The 16,323-nt window shown below is 60.7% G+C and overlaps 3 protein-coding genes across 7 annotated transcripts in view; 1 reads left to right on the forward strand and 2 right to left on the reverse strand.

Annotated features, from left to right (window-relative positions):
• The window catches only part of CPAMD8 (C3 and PZP like alpha-2-macroglobulin domain containing 8), a 99,547-nt gene extending 98,252 nt beyond the window's left edge, over positions 1–1,295 (forward strand). For all 3 annotated transcript variants that reach the window (XR_015166530.1, XM_086408601.1, XM_086408602.1), the window contains one exon: positions 248–1,295. Coding sequence is in view for 2 of the 3 variants with exons in the window: in XM_086408601.1 (XP_086264727.1) it covers positions 248–269 (22 nt within the window). In the remaining variant the exon portion in view is untranslated. The remainder of the gene's footprint in view (positions 1–247) is intronic.
• F2RL3 (F2R like thrombin or trypsin receptor 3) lies at positions 640–4,805 on the reverse strand. The gene is made up of 2 exons (XM_086408603.1): positions 4,350–4,805; positions 640–4,061 (listed from the first exon to the last, which is right to left on the reverse strand). The coding sequence occupies exons 1-2, from the start codon at positions 4,453–4,455 to the stop codon at positions 3,028–3,030; spliced, it is 1,140 nt and encodes a 379-aa protein (XP_086264729.1). The 5' UTR covers positions 4,456–4,805; the 3' UTR covers positions 640–3,027.
• A 3,084-nt stretch (positions 4,806–7,889) lies between these two features.
• SIN3B (SIN3 transcription regulator family member B) overlaps positions 7,890–16,323 on the reverse strand; it is a 44,245-nt gene continuing 35,811 nt past the window's right edge. For all 3 annotated transcript variants that reach the window (XM_086408605.1, XM_086408604.1, XM_086408606.1), the window contains 7 exons: positions 15,066–15,672; positions 14,747–14,916; positions 12,564–12,737; positions 12,185–12,277; positions 10,959–11,053; positions 10,552–10,756; positions 7,890–9,739 (listed from right to left, as the gene is read on the reverse strand). In XM_086408605.1, coding sequence (XP_086264731.1) covers positions 9,509–9,739; positions 10,552–10,756; positions 10,959–11,053; positions 12,185–12,277; positions 12,564–12,737; positions 14,747–14,916; positions 15,066–15,672 — 1,575 coding nt within the window. In that variant the 3' untranslated portion in view covers positions 7,890–9,508. The remainder of the gene's footprint in view (positions 9,740–10,551; positions 10,757–10,958; positions 11,054–12,184; positions 12,278–12,563; positions 12,738–14,746; positions 14,917–15,065; positions 15,673–16,323) is intronic.

The raw sequence follows: 16,323 nt of genomic DNA on the forward strand, positions 1-16,323 counted from the left end.
TTCTCGATTTGAACGGTGGTCCCACGCAAGCTATGCTCATTCTTACCAAAAGTGAGCACCCCATCCCGCCACTGTGAGGGGTCTGGCTGGACCATGTACCCCCACCTCTGTTCCAGGGGGGTGCTCCTGTCTCAGTGGGTGGAAGCAGCCATCCTGAGTGCCCCTTGGCGGCCAGTGCGCCGGAGGGGTCTGCAGCCCCTCCCCCAAGGCCTGCAGCCCACAGGCATCTTCCCTTCTCTCCTATCAGTCAGAGTGGCTTCTCCTCCTAAAACTCCAAGCTGGAAGACGTGATCAGGCCGTGATTTCTACCTGCCGAAAGAGGGCTGGCGACAGAAGACTTGACTGTTTAGGGGCTGGTAGACCCCACCCCAGGTGACCCCTGCTTCCAGTCGAACCCGATACGTGGACTGGCAGAGACCTACCCTGATGGATGGTGGGCCTCCCGGGGGCCCAGCCCCCACCTCAACAGGGAGGACAGTCAGTGGGGTGGCTGGAGGCCCCTTCCCCCTCCTCCCCAGCTACAGCTGGAGTTCCAGGCGCCCCACCCCGTAGCCCACAGGCTGGGTAGCTGGAGGAGCTCTCACAGCCTGACACGCTGCTCCCCAGAGAAGGGACATCTCTGGGAAGGACTCGTGGCCAAAGGCCTGTTTCTGAGGGGACACAACTCTGGCCAAGTCTCGGACACAGCGTCAGCAACTTGGAAACAAAACAGGCCCCTCTTCTCCAAAATGCAGAAGTCCCAGCCTCCCTTTGGGCCACCCAAGCTGCTGAGCCCCAGGACCCGAACCCCAAGTTGCCCCAGATCTGTCCCAGCCCCTGCAGCCCCATCTAGCCTCAGGGGCCCCCTGAATGTTAGGTCTGGATGGCACCAGGCTCTGTGGGGAAGTTCTGGGCTCTAAGAAGATGCACTTTCATCTTCCTGCTTCTGGACCTCACCGCCCCTTGAACCCCTGCTCTCCCGGGACCCCAGCTGGAGGATTGTCACTCCCACTAGCAACCTTGGAGGGTGTCCCAGCTCCGGACCAACCGAAGCCGTGCGCGCAGACCTGCCTCTGAGCTGCTCCTCCCCTGTGTTGGCCTGTCTTCTCCCTCCACGGTGGTATTTATTTCAGCCCACACAGCTCATCTCGGGACAGTACGGAGACCCTGAGGGGGCGGCCCAGCCTGGGGGTCCCCGACATGCAGTGCTGATCCCTGACCCCCACCAGCCTACAGGGTTACAGTTCCCTTGGCCAAGGCCCTGTTGCCCACTTGCCATGGAGGCTGCTGGTGTAATAAAAGCTCATTTCCTTCAAGTCCCTGGCAGGCTTGAACCTCCTGTGGGCTGGGGAGGCTGAGGGGCAGCTCCAGGGGCTGAAGCCGGCTCTCATCTGGCCCTTTGCTTCCATCCCTTCATCCACAGCCCAGCCTTTCCAAGGAGGATGGGGAGGAGGCTTTGGAACACCTGAACCCCAAGATCATCATAAATTCAGTGCATTTGTAAAGAATCATTCCAATATGGGGGCTTAGAACCCGGCTGTCAATACAGGAGACGTGGGTTCCATCCTTGGGTCAGGAAGATCCCCTGGAGAAGGACATGACAACCCTCTCCAGGATTCTTGTCTGGGAAATCCCATGGACAGAGAAGCCTGGCGGGCTACAGTCCATGGGGTGGCAAAGAGTGGGATACGACTGAGCGACTAAACAACAGCAACATAACAACAGAGGGAGGTCTCACGTACCCTTTCACCCAACTTCCCCAATGGTAACATCTTGGGATGCTCCAGTACCTCCTCACACCAGGTTAGTGACACAATATGCTTCATTGACATTACTCACACGGCCGCAGGCTCCCTCTTACGTGGGTGAGCATGTGTGTGTGTGTGTCCTGGGGCTGGTCACTCTTCCCCAGACCTGAGACAGGAACTCAATGGGGAGCCCAGAAATGGTGCCCATTCCCTCTGCTTCTGGGGATGGCTTGCTTACCCCCACAGCTGATGCCTCAGTGGCTCCCGACACCGTGCCCCGCACTGCCCGCCTGGGTGGGAAGCAGCAGGTTATGTATGTGTGTGTGTGTCTGGGGCTGCGGTCGCCCCTCCACATGTGGTGTCCCCCAACTCGATTCAAAGCAGCCTTCAAGTGGCTGGGGGTGGGGTTTGCAGAGCTGCAGCCCCCTGAGCCTGGGTGCACACCCTAAATCTTACTCCTATTGCCCACCCACCCGCTCCACTGGGGAGCTGACAGAGAGGAATCAGACCACAGGTGAGGAGCAGGAGGTGATGTCTGGTAACCAAGGTCACAGCAGGAGGCTGAACTCCATAGCTCCCAAGATGGGTTGCACCAGGCTTTGGGGGACTGAGGTGGGAGCCTCAGAGCCATAAAGCCCATCCCAAAGCTGGAGCCTGGCTTCTGGGGATGAGAAGGACAGCCAACAGGGCTCCCAGCCGCTTTGGCCCCCGGGGGTGTCAGGGGCCCAAGCCTCCTCTTGGGTGGGATCCTACAGCAGGTCTTAAGGCAGCATCCCTACCTTGGACTCAGTCACAAGGGAGCTGATCAGACCCAGAAAACTACATTGAATCCCCATCTTTTCCTGGGGCTTCCATAACTGAGTACCACAAACCAGGTGGCTTCAAACATCAGAAGTTTATTCTCTGGCAGTTCTGGAGGCTAGAAGTCCAAGATTAAGGTGTAGGCAGCGTTGCTCCCTCTGGGGGCTCCGAGGGAGACTGCCCCAGGCTGCTCCCCTGGCTGCTTCTAGTCGCTGCCAGCAGTCTGTGGCTTGCGGCCACGTCACCCCACCTCTGCCCCCACTGTCAAGTGGCTTTCTCTGTATGTCTCTGCATCCTTTTCTTGTAAGGACACCAGTCACATTGGATTTAGGGCCCACCCTGTACTCCAGTGTGACCTCATTCTAGCTAATCATACCTGCAAAGACCCTGTTTCCAAATAAGCTCAACTTGGGAGGTTCCCAGTGGATGTGAATCTGGAGGGGACCCTATTCAACCCAGAATGACTCCCTTCCTGTTCATCCAGCCTGTGAAGGGCCTGTCACATGAGCGAGGAGGACCGGGTCCCCGTCGCCCGGCTGCCGCCCTCCCTGGAGGCCGTGGCTGTGCCAGGTCCCCGGCGGAGCAACCCCTCCTGCACCTTGCTCCTGAACTCGGCAGACACGAAGTAATAGATGAAGGGGTCCACACAGCTGTTGAGGGTGCTGAGCGCCAGGCTGGGCACGTAGGCGGCGTACAGGTCCCCCCAGGCGTCAGGGCCAGGGTTTGAGAAGTGCAACAGCAGCAACACGTTGCTGGGCGCGAAGAGGGCCACGGCGGAGACCAGCACCAGCGCGGTCAGCCGCAGCGCGTGGCCGTACCGCCGGCCCCCAGCCGCCAGCGTGCGTAGAGTGGCCCCGTAGCTCAGCACCATGGCCAGCAGCGGCAGGAAGCAGCCGAACCCCGCCAGGCAGATGAAGGCGGGCCGCCAGTAGGAGGCCTGGGCACCGGTGGGCAGCACGTCGTGACATAGCACGTGGTCAGAGTGTGACAGCCGGAAGGTCTGCTGCTGCAGCGCCAGGGGCATCGCCAGGGCAGCCGCCGCCAGCCAGGCTGTGACGCAGAGCCCGCTGGCCAGGCGCTGGCCTCGCAGGGTGCGGGCCCGCAGCGGGTGCACCACGGCTAGGTATCGGTCCAGGCTGACAGCGGCCAGCAGCAACAGGGAGCCGTACAGGTGGCCGTAGAGTGCGGCCGTGTCCAGGCGGCAGGCGGCCTCGCCGAAGGGCCAGCGCTGGCCCCGCAGGTGGTAGGCAATCCGTGGCGGCAGCGCCAGCGCCAGCAGCAGGTCAGCGGCCGCCAGGTTCATCAGCAGCATGGTGGAGGGCAGTCGGGGCACCTGCGTGGCCAGCACCCACAGCGCCAGGCTGTTGGCAGGCAGCCCCACTGCCAGGGCCAGCCCATAGAGCGCAGGCACCAGCCTCGTGGGCACCCAGCCCAGCAGCAGGGCCCGAGAGTTGGGAGGGAGCTCCAGGGTGTTGCTGTCATTGGCACAGGGCTGGCCGGGGAAGCTGCGGGGGTGGGGCCTCTGTGTGATGTCTGTGGGGAGAGCGATCCAGAGGGAAGGGGATAGAAGCATCACCACCCCTAACCCCCACCCACCGATCCCTCATCTGGTTTCCCGACTGGATGGTGCTACCTCCTGAGAAACTGGAGTGGGCCCCAGTTCTCAGGAGCCCCCGGGACAGAGCTGGACACAGACAACCCCAGCCCCTGTGGACTCCAGGCTGGGCTGGAAGACCCGCCCCCCACACCCCCAGTTCGCTGTCTTTGCTGGCTCTGGGCGACCTCCCTCTCAGTTCCAAGGCAGGGCCCAAGGTCACTCACCATCGCCTTCTGCTGCGCTCCCCGTGTCCTCAAAGCCGATGGGGGTCAGGGTGTCACCCAGACTGAACCCCAGGGCCAGAGGCCACAGCAGCAAGAGTACCCACATGTTGGTGGAGCTGGGTGCTCGCTGCTCTGGGCTGTGGCCGGCTGACCTCGGTCTTCCTGCCTGGCTGGACCCCCACCCCCAACTTCCTGAGTGCCCGCGGAGGAGTTAACAGGGCCGTGTGAGATAAGCCAGCCCCTGTCCTCACGAGTGGGTGGGCGGCCCCAGGCCTGGCCTAAGGAGATCGGGCAGCTGGGGTCACTCTGGCTCTAGGTGCTCAGCCAGTGAGATGGAACCTCCAGCCCCGGCCCAGCCCAGGAAGCCCCCGGGGGCCAAGTGGCCACTTCTTGCTGGCCAGTCACATCTCGGTTCCAGCCCTCTGGAACCACGTCCCTCCCTTTCTTGGAACCAGCCCTCTGCACGACATCCCTACCCCCCAGTCAAGAGCTCTTGGCCCCTCCTGAAGCCCTCTCCTCCCAAATCCACACCCCCGGCTCTGGCAGGCAGGACACCAGGTCAGAGGTCAGAAGAGGGGAGTGGACCCCCCGTAAATGCCCCTGGCCCTCTGTGGGGGCTGCCGGACGTCATGCTGCTTAACGCAACACAAGCCCTCAGGTAGATGCAGAGGAAGATGGAGAGAGCAGAAAGCCTGGTGAGCCTGGGGTCTGCTGAGGATTGAGGAGGTTTTGGTCTTCAGCCAGAGCCCCCAGTGCTGACCACGTACTGTCCTGGGGGTCTTAGGGGAGCCCAGCAGCGGCTATCTCTGGGAGGGAACTGCTTCCTCTTCTCAAAGCCCCTTCTTTTCCTGTCCTGGGCCCACCCTCCACCTGGGGTCCCAGGTGTGACCAGGGGCTACGGCCGTGCCTGAGCTGGAGGGAGACAGCCAGCTAGGCCAGAGAGCACCCCGAGCCCCCTTTCCTTCAGGCCTTCACCCCAGAGACCTCTCCATGTCCCACCCAGAGGGGAAGGTGCTCCTCTCTCCTGAATGAGATCCCCCTCCAGACGTCAGAAGGAGCTATCCCATCCTACCCTGGGGCGGACCCGCCCTAGGGGTTCTTGGTTTCTGTGTGGTCAGGGCTGGGCCACAGTGGTGGGGCAAGGTCGGGGAGCAGGGGCATCCTGTGGGAACCGTGGGGAGGAAAGAAGAACTCGGGGTTGGAGAGGGGATTGGATGAGACGGTGTCCTGGTATGGCAAGCCCTAATCTAGCCACACAGCTGGGGACACGGGGACCAGCCAGGAAATGACCAAGCAGTCCATGATAGAGTCAGTTCAGCTGGAGGCTGAGATGCCGAGGTCCTTGCCCCCAGCCCCAGGGTTGGGGGGGCAGATACTGAGGCTTGGGGAGCTTCAGCGGGAGCAGGGGTCACAGCCAGGAGCCTCTCCCTCATTTCTGAGCAGTTTCCTCCAACACCAGTAACACATTCAGCCCCATGCCTGCGTCTCACAGCACACGTGACCAGTGATGATGGGGACACTCTCACCGCACAGGAAAGTGGGGACGGGGACCCCCTGCCGCCCCTTCAGGAGAGAGCAGGAAGCCTGCTCAGGGGAAGCTGGGGACGGCAGGGGCAGCTCTTCCCCGCCCTGAGGAGGGTGGCTTGACTCAGGAGTTCCGTGTCTAGAAATTTATGGCAGATACACACGCGCAGGAAGACGTCTGTGCCGGGAAATTTCCAGCAGTGGGGGGGGTGTAGGAGGTGCCCATAAATAACTCCCCCTCCCCCACTAGTCACCATGGAAACAGCCCTGTCCCACAGGAGAGGGCCCCCAAACACAGTATGTGATGGTTCAGGGCGGCTGTCCCAGAAAAACGACAAGCCACATGGAGGCACCCCCTGGGGGATGCTGGGGGCCGGCTGCCTTCAGAGAGACTTGGGGGCCTGCTTTTCTCTGTGTGCTTTTTTGTACTATTGGAACTTTGTGCACTGTGCATCACTTCCCATAAAAACTTAATTTTTATGCTTAAAATTTTATGCTTAAAAAAAGGCATAGTAGTGGCTGTAAAAGGAAGGAAATTCTGACACAGGCTACAACATGGATGGGCTTCATTCAAAGACACTGTGCTGAGTGAAGTAAGCCAGTCACGAAAGGACAAATGTTGCATATTGCTGATGTTCGGTCACTCAGTCATGTTTGACTCTGATCCCACGGACTGCAGATCGCCAGGCATCCCTGTCCTTCATTATGTCCCGGAGTTTGCCCAAACTCATGTAGAGTTGATGACATCATCCAACCATCTCATCCTCTGTCGTCCCCTTTTCCTCCCACCCTCAATCTTTCCCAGCATCAGGGTCTTTTCCAATGAATCAGCTCTTTGCATCAGGTGGTCAAAGTATGCGTGCGTGTGTGCTAAGTCGCTTCAGTCGTGTCTGATTCTTTGTGACCCCGTGGCCTGTAGCCCACCAGGCTCCTTTCTGTCCGTGGGATTTCCCAAGCAAGAATCCTAGAGTGGGTTACCAAGCCCTTCTCCAGGGGATCTTCCCGACCCAGGGATCAAACCTGCATCTCTTAGGTCTCCGGCATTGGCAGGCAGGTTCTTTACCAATAGTGCCACCTGGGAAGCCTGGCCAAAGTATATGATTCCACTTATATCAAGTCCTTAGTGGCCACATTCAGAGACACAGAAGACTAGACTAGTTGGGTACCAGGGCTGGGAGAGGGTGGATGGGGAGTGAGTGTGTAACTGAGGACAGGATTTCAGTGTGGGAAGATGAGGAAATTCTGGAGATGGTCGGTGGGCACGGTTCTACAGCCACATGGATGTGCTTTCTTCCCTCCCTCCCTCGGTTCCTTCATTCCTTGCCAAGCCACAGGGCTTGCAGGATCTTAGTTCCCCAACCAGAGATCAAAACTGCACGTGCACCTCAGTGAGAGGGTGGAGTCCTAACCACTGGGATCCAGGGAATTCCCAGTGTGTGTGGACTTTTTACCACTGAACTGTACACTTAAAATGGTCACGTGATACATTGTGGCACAGGTACTTTACTACAACGGTGAGAAGAGTGGCAAACAGACCTCAGCCAGCAGCTAGTCCTCAATTCCTTGTCCTTCAGCCTCACCTCCCCTCAGCAGAAGGGGGTCGTGGGGATGTTTCGGGGACAGGTGAGTGAGAGGAAGGGTGGGCCGGGGGGGGCAGCTGTAGAAGCAGGGAGGGTGGCTTTGAAGGGCCGGAGCAGGGGGAGACCTGCAGCCCCTCCCACCTGGGGCTTCTGGACCTGGTGTCCCAAGTGGGTGGGTGGGTGGGTGCAGAAGGTTCACAGCAAACACTGCAGTCTTCAAATTATGTTCCCCATGTACCACACTCAGAGGAGACGTCTCACTCCTACCATGTGAAAACTGAGGTGGGAATGAATATTCTAGAAAATACTCCGCAGACAGGGCTACACCCTAAGGGAACAAACCCAGGCGCACGCCCTGCGGTCAGATCAGCTCCCCTGGCAGCAAGAGGTCACCCCAAGATGTGCTCACAGGAAATGACTGACTGAACCTCACAGCTTTAGGTATTTAGTTTTTAACTTTAATGTGCAAATAAATAGAAAAGGAAAACTACATTCAAAACAGCTGCAAAGGAAGTACAAGCCCCAGAACATAAATTTCTTCAAAAACGGAAGAGATGCTCCCTAGAAGCATGCAGGGCAGGGGCTCGGTGGGGTCTGGCCTGCACCCCAGGCCTGGGTGCAGCTACAGGTGGGGGGCTGCGGGCTCCTGAGGAGGACGGCTGCTGGGAGGGTCTGGGTCAGGAATTCTGGTGGATGTCCTTCTTATAAAACAAGGATGAGTACAAAGTGCGTGAATTACACTTGAGAAAACACGGGTGAGGAGACACCCGGGCAGGACGGGTTGGCCTGGAAATTGCCCGGGGCTGGAGTCTAAGGCCTCGCAAACCTAGAGTTCCACAGGTAACTTCTAGAATTTCCGGAACCTTGGGTCTGGCACAGCTCAGCTGCAGGAAGGCGAGTGCTGCGGCTGGAGGCGGCGGCTGCACAGGGGTGCTACCGGGCTCGTGTGTCGGGAGAGCCCACCCGTGTCTGATGATGCCAGGGGCCTGGCCAGAGCTGTCTCATGGTTCAAAGGGCTGGTCCCTGGCCCGAACTACTTGGCATTCTTGGCACAGAAAGCCCTCCGCCCCCCACACCTGTGCCCACTCCAGGGTGGCGGCTGCAGGAATGGAGGCGCTGGGGTGGGTGGGCGGAATTCAACAAGGCAGGCAGTTACCCCCAGAGAAGCTGTGGCACTTGGCCGCTGTAGAAGTTACAACCACTATGAGCATAGAGGAATAAATAGGTGTGTGCATATATATACTTCTAGAATGTCCATCTTCGGTACACAAGTGCACCCCAGGCCCTCCCAGGGAGGGGGCACTCGAGCTCAGCGGACGCGCCAGGGGGGCCCCTCCCCATAGGGCACAGAGCGCAGCTGTTGGATCAATACAGGGTTTGAGCCTCTTTCCCAGAGGAGGGTCTTCCGGGCAGTCCTGGCACCGCCCACCCAACTCCACATCTGGGCATCCAAGGGGACCCCAAGAGCTGAGAGGGCTCATCTCATTTTCAAAGCCGTCAGTGCAGGTGTCCAGCTTGGGGAATGTTTCTAGAAGCTCTCACAACCCCTCGGGAAGGACACGCTTTTCAAGCAAGTCCACCCAGGCCTGACTCCTCAGGTGCCCAGGGGTTCTCAAAGGCTGCTCCCTCCCAAACGTGAGGCCTGGCGCGGCTCTTTGCCGACTTTCACCACGTGCAGAAAAGGACTGCGGCCCCAGGCCTGGGGGTTTGGCACGCATGACAGGAGTGGCCCCGCAGGCGTGTGAACGTGCTCACTTGTGCCTTGGCCAGTGCACTGATCCTCCCCGCGCCAGCGGGGACCAAACCCCTGGAGTTCAAGTGCGAGGGAGGGCAGGTTTGGCACAGGACGGGCCCAAAGGAAGTGGGGAAGCCAAGAGGGATGACAGCGTGGGGCCAAGAGCTGCCGCCACCCGCCCTTCTCCGGAGCTCAGCCCATAGCAGCAAGGCTGGGGGACGCTCTGCGCCCCTCACGTTGTTCATGAGAACGCCCAAGGGGCGTGCAGGCCCAGGAAGCGCGCACTCTGCGGTGCGCTGCCGAGTGCCCGCGCGGGGGCGTCAGGGCGAGGCCGGGCGGCGGCTGTACTGCACGCGGTAGCGGTTCACGGGCAGCCCGTGCACGCGCACCGTCTCGCAGAGCGTCTTGCAGGGCACCATGTCCTCGTCGTCCTCCCCCATCAGCCAGTCCTGCACCAGACTGGCTGCCTCCACTGTCACGTTGTCCTCCAGCCAGCGGCTGTGCCACTCCGCAAAGTGCTGGTGGTGGCGCAGAAGGACCAGGGGCTGCACCTGCCGGGGTGGGGGGGCAGCGATGAGGACGGCCCAGGCGCCCCAGGGCCAAGCACACACCCCAGAGGGCCGTGGTCAGACCTCAGGGGCCCACACACCCCAGAGGGCCATGGCTCAGACCTCAGGGGCCCACACACCCCAGAGGGCCATGGCTCAGACCTCAGGGGCCCACACACCCCAGAGGGCCGTGGTCAGACCTCAGGGGCCCACACACCCCAGAGGGCCATGGCTCAGACCTCAGGGGCCCACACACCCCAGAGGGCCATGGCTCAGACCTCAGGGGCCCACACACCCCAGAGGGCCATGGCTCAGACCTCAGGGGCCCACACACCCCAGAGGGCCGTGGTCAGACCTCAGGGGCCCACACACCCCAGAGGGCCATGGCTCAGACCTCAGGGGCCCACACACCCCAGAGGGCCGTGGTCAGACCTCAGGGGCCCACACACCCCAGAGGGCCATGGCTCAGACCTCAGGGGCTCACACACCCCAGAGGGCCGTGGTCAGACCTCAGGGGCCCACACACCCCAGAGGGCCGTGGTCAGACCTCAGGGGCCCCCACACCCCAGAGGGCCATGGCTCAGACCTCAGGGGCCCACACACCCCAGAGGGCCATGGCTCAGACCTCAAGGGCCCACACACCCTAGAAAGCCATGGCTTAGATCTCAGGGGCCCAGGCACCCCAGAGTGCCATGGAGTGCAACTTGGGGGCCTAGGCACCCCAAAGGGCCATGGGCTGGATCTCAGGGGCCCAGATACCCCCAAACAGCTGTGGGCAGGCCCCAGGTTCCCGGGGCTCGGGCAGAGAAGGACACCTGCTTGGCCCGGCACAGCGTCCCTCGGCGGTACATGTAGTCCTCGGAGTTCACGATGAACAGCATCTTGTGGGTGCTGAGCTTGAAGCGGCAGTCCACGTTGCAGGCGCTTTCCACCCCGACCAGCCGCCTCCAGGAGCTCTTGGCCTCGCCGCGGAGCGCACGCACCTGCTCACACTGCCAGCGGCGGAACTTCTTGAGGTTCCTGGGGGCAAGAGGAGGACCCGCAGGCTAGGAGGTCCCCACAATCCAGAGACAGCGGGAGGACGCCTGACCTCCAGGGCTGGAGAAATGTAAACCGAGGCAACAGAAACCCCCACCCGACCCCTTGGCTCCCGTGAACTCAAACCCAGGCCGCTGGGCGCTGGTGACCGTGGGAGAGGCCCCCGGGGCCCGGGCCCTCTCACCTCTGCAGGAACACGGGCTTCAGGAGGAAGCCCTCGGTGGGCGAGCTGGAGGCGCCCTCCGCTCCCACGTACTGCTCCACGTACCGAGCCAGGTGCTGGAGGGACAGAGGGAGACGGCCCATGGCGTCAGTGGCTCCGGGGCCCTTCATCTGCATCCCTCCCAAAGCTCCAGGCGGACCCGGATGTGTGCTGGAGATCAGAAGGTGGCAGTGCCCAGGGCTCAGCTGCGGTGGGGCAGGTACACCCAGGCCGAGGTTCAGATGGTTTATGGAGCTTCACGCTTAAGTGAATAAATCCCTGCTGTACAACTGCTTCACTGTACCTGCCATGTGGTAAGTTTACACGGGGAACGGGAGGCCCCTGACATGGAGAGAGCGGGGTCGGGGGATGGGTGGACGGGAAGGGAGAGCGGGACACAAGCAGCAGGATGGAAGAGGGAGAGACAGGTAGGAGTCGGGGGTGAGCAGACGGCAGGGCTCACAGGGGCACTAGGTCCAGGACGGGCACAGCCTGCAGCACCCAAGGGACGCCTCAATTGCTCACCACCCTGTTAAAGCAGGAGGCTGTTCCAGACTCAAACTTAACAAATGCACATTTGCTGGAAATGTCCAAAAGGGAAAGAGTGTGCAGGCCCCCACCCTCGCTTGTTATGGAAAGTGTGTCCCGTGAAGGACGCGGAGGGGTGCTCTGGTGGCTGTGGTGGGCGGCGTCCCCAGCTCTGTGAAGGCAGCTGGAGGCTTCCAGGCCCTGTTTCCCGGCTCAAGGACAGCAAGGGGAAGGTGCGTGTCAGTGTGGGCCAGGAGCGCTTTCTCCTGGTGATGCGGGACACCCAGAGCTCTGAGCTTCAGGCACCAGGTGTGCAGCAGTCACACACCACAGGGTCTGAGTGACTGGGCTGGCCGTGGGTACCGTGGCGATGGCCGGGCACCGGCAGGAGGCGGGAGGAGCCAGGGTTTTGGTAGAGGCCAGATGGGCTCCCACGTGACCCTCCTGCCTGGGACATAGCCCTGGGCTCTGAGGGAACACCTAGAGAGCCCGCCTCCTCTTGGGGCTCCGTGGCCAGTGTTCCGTCGGCACAGAGGCACCCTGTGGACGTTCTGTGGCCTGTGCGTGGCCCGCGTGTGCACAGGCTCCTGGGGTGGGAGCCACAAGACGGATGCTGCCTGTGGCTGCCCTTAGCTCCCAAGGTGTGCGCAGGGCTCAGAGTGCAGGGCTGCAGTCCTCACCTGGACCTCCACAGGGTCCTCCGTCTGGGCTTCCTCGGTGTCCAGGAGCTCAATGGTCATGATCACTTGCCCTTTGCGCTGGAGGAACATCACCTGGGGGAGGGCGGGGGACAAACAGCCTGAAGCTGCGAGAACAGCCCAGGCTGGCACAGGATGAGGTCGAAAGGTCATCAATGCCCCTCGCTTTCCCAGCCTCCAAGCCTCAGCCTTCCCTGAGGGACCACTGCTGGGTGCCCACCTCACCAGCCCTGTGGGGCCTCCGGGGCTGGGGCCACACCCAGAGGTCCTGCGAAAGCCGCACAGGGCGCTGGGCTCCTGTGGGGGGCGCGCTCTCCCGCCGGCCGGCCTCGTGTGGGGCTGAGCCGGGCTGGCTGCTCACCTTGAAGCAGTTCTCGTCGGCCATGCACCGTTCGGCCTTCCACTGGTAGCTGGTCTCCCGGGCGGCACGGACACAGCGGGAGGACAGGTTCCCGCCCGCGGCGCCCCGCTTCTTCTCGTTCAGGTAGAGCTCCACCACCTTTAGACAGACGTCGTCGCTCACAAGGTGGTGCAGCTGCGGGCGGAAGAGCTGGCTGGTGCCGGGCGTGAGCCCCCCAGGAGCGGGGAGGCACAGCCCCCGCCTTGCTCAGAGGGGTCGTGGCAAAGTCCACGAGGTAGGGGGTGAAGGTCAGTGTCCAACAGGCTGTGCAGGGCGACCTCCGTGCCAGGTGCGGACCAGACCAAATGAGCCCAGGCTACACAAACCAGACCAGACTAGAGCAAACGAAGTCAAAGCAAACCAGACTAGACCAGGGCAAGCCAGGCCAGAGAAAAGCAGAGCTAACCAAAGCAGACCAGATCACAGCAGACCAGTAAACTCTGCCTGGGCGTGAGAAACGTACAGAAACAGCGTGCCCAAATGGGTGTGGGGATCACTGAAAATCACCGTGATGGCAAATGATTCTCTCTCCCCAACATTCAGTTACACGGCTTCCCTGGTGGCTCAGGGCTAAAGAAGCCGCCTGCCAACACAGGAGACGCAGGTTTGATCCCTGGGGTTGGGAAGATCACCTGGAGAAGGAGATGGCAATCCACTCCAGTACTCTTGTCTGGGAAATCCCATGGACAGAGGAGCCTGGTGGGCTACAGTCCATGGGGTCACAAGAGTCAGGCATGACTTAGCGACTGAACTACAGCAACAATGTTCAGTTACAAACATAATCCCTTTAGTACCTATAAACATACTTAATGTACCTATAAACAAACTTCACCTTTAAGTTTATGAAGAGACAAGTCCTGGCAACAGCTGAGCTGCAGGGTCAGACGGAGCTGAGTCGTCTCTCTGCACTGAGCTGCAGCCCAGACAGGCCAGAGATGTATTAACACATCCTTCGCTACTCAAATGTTACTGACTGGAAAAGTTTCAGGATCACTTACATAGCAAATTGCCAGCCACAGGTGTTAGTTCCTGCAAAAATCCCCCAGTCAATAATGAGTTAAAAACGTTTCTAGTGACTGCATCTGAGTGGCAGAGGAATGACGCGATTCTTTCCTCCACTTCTTTCCCACTTTACAGTGAACAGCCTCACTTGACAACCAGGAAACCAAAGTCACGGCAAAAAACAAGAGTGCTCCCCAAAACGGTCCAGGACCACACTGGACTAGCCCGGGGCTTTGCTGTTTATATTATGTGACCAATTTCCTCTTGCTGTCGTTCAGCTGTGGGCGATGCTGAGGCACATCACCGCCAGTCCCCTCAGAAGAGAGCTAAGGCTCTTTACAGGTTGCTAAACTCCCCTCACGAAAGGTCTGTCAACAGGAGCGCCAACATCTCCTCGCACACACGCGTGTGCACGGCAGCACTGGTCACCACCGCCGAAAGGCAGACGCAACCCTAGTGTCCACTGATGGATGAATGGGAGCACAGAATGCACTCCATCCACATTATGAAATGCCATTTGGGCATAAAAACGAAGAACGCGCTGGGACTTCCCTGGTCCAGTGGTTAACAATCTGCCTTGCAATGCAGGGGACGTGGGTTTGATCCCTTGTCGGGGAACTAAGATCACACGTGCCTCAAAGCAACTGAGCCCACGCAACACAACTAGGGAGTCCCGGAGACTCGGTGAAGATCCTGTGTGCCACGACTACGACCCAACGTAGCCAAATTAACAGGTATTCAAAAAAAGGACCGCCACGTGCTACAACGTGGATAAATCTTGAAAACACAATGCCAAGAGCGAGCAGCTAGACGCCAGAGGCCACCCTGTTGCCCGAGTCCGTCTACGTGAAATGTCCAAACAGGCACATCCGCAGAGAGAAAAGGGCTGGGAGAGGAAGGGTGGGGAGTGACTGCCAGTGGGGACGGGGTTTCCTTGGGGGACTACGGGAATGTTCTAGAACTAGGCAGGTAACAATTGCACACTATAAATGTACTAAGTTCCACTGAAAGATTCACTTAAGAATGGTGAATTTTACGTTACATGAACTCTACCTTAACTGAAAGTGAAGAAAAGCTGCCAATCACGGGGCCAACCGCAGCACAGGAGTGAAGGAAAGGGCCCGGCGCGGCTGCCCGCTCACCTGCCGGGCGATGCTCTGCACCAGCTTGTCCATGGTGAAGCCCACGTAGGCGTGGATGGTGAACATCTCGCGCAGCGTGTCCTCATACTGCGTGGGGTCGATGCTGCCCTCCAGCAGGCTCCGCACCATGTCCAGGAAGGCTGGGTAGTACTCTTCCAGCTCCACTTCACCTGCGGGCGGCACCCTGGTCACTGCGGGTGCGGCTCACACAGCTGCCGCGGGGAAGGCCGCGGGGTTCACACGCGCGGCTCCCGCCCCAGGCTCCCTCAGGGCAGGCGTCTCCCCTCCCGGCGCCCAGGGGGCAGGCCCTGGGGCTCACTCGGCTGCTTCAGCCGCAGCTCCATGGCGGGGTCGTTGCCCTTCTCACGGCGGCCCTCGCACAGCAGCTTCTCCCTCTCCTTCTCCGTGCGGTACTCCAGGAGCTGCTTCTGCGCCTGGCGGTAGATCTTCAGTAGCCTGGAGCACAGGGTCTGATGGAGGCGCAGGAAGAAGTACCAGTTGTTGTTGGCGAAGAAAAGGCTGTAGACGTCGTCCAGGGGCTTGTGCTGCGGTGGCTGCGGCTCCGGGGCCGGCGCCTCGCCCGCGGCCCCCTTCTCCTCTGGGGGGCTGCTCTGCGGCCCAGGCGCCGGCTTCTTCCGGTCGCCGCCAGGGTCTGCAGCCTGCCCCTGGGGGCTGGCCCGGCCCTCATCGGCAGAGTCCTCAGATGCACCCAGGTCCAGCTGCTGGGAGAAGAAGAGGCTGGGCACGAACTGGTGCACCAGCTGGTGGATGGTGCCCTGGTCCTCCTTCTGGATGGCTGGCTGCCGCTTCACATAGTAGCTGATGAGGGCGGCCGCGTCCTCCAGGATCTGCCTGTCCTCGTACACGAAGATGAGGTGCGGCTCACTGGAGGGGGCACTGCGGCCCTCTGAGTGCTGCTCCTGGTGCTGGGGAGACAGGGCAGCCACTGGAACAGGAGTGACCCGCGCGGAGAACCCCAACTCTGGGGCCAAAAGGAGGCCACACTCCCTCCACCAAGGCCTCCAACGGTGCCAAGGGACTGGGGGAATGCGGGCAGCGCTGTCTGGGCATGCAGTTCCAGCTGCCCCAGGCTGCCTGGGGGTGACGAAGGCCCAGTGCAGCACGGGCCTCCGCCACCGTCATGCATTCACACTCAGCCAGACCCTGCAAGGCTGTGACTGCTCCCGCTCCAGTTCCACCCCCTCCAGCCTTGCCCGCCTGGCTGACACCACCCTCACGTCTCCTGCCACAGTCCATTCCCCACCTGCCACGAGCCCTCCACGGTGTTCCCATTACCTGGCACTAGCACGGGCCACCCACCTGCTCGTCCCTGTCTACCAGCCCACTCTACAACTCCCCACACGGAGTCTAGAGCCACACAGGAGCTCCATCAGCCCGAGCTGCCCCTTTCCTCCACCCTCGCACATGACTCAGAAGAGGACCCTGGCCCTGGCACGCCACCCCACACTCCTCTGATGCTGTGGGGGTGCTGAGCTTGTCCTGCTGTGCACAAGACCTTCACACGCGCCTTGGATCTTTCTCCCTGGAAAACCTCATCCTTGGGCTCACCGTCTCCT

The sequence above is a fragment of the Bos grunniens genome, chromosome 7 (genome assembly GCF_055505025.1).
Source record: "Bos grunniens cultivar Pamir isolate PY7600 chromosome 7, Bosgru_T2T1.0, whole genome shotgun sequence".
NCBI lineage: Eukaryota > Metazoa > Chordata > Mammalia > Artiodactyla > Bovidae > Bos > Bos grunniens.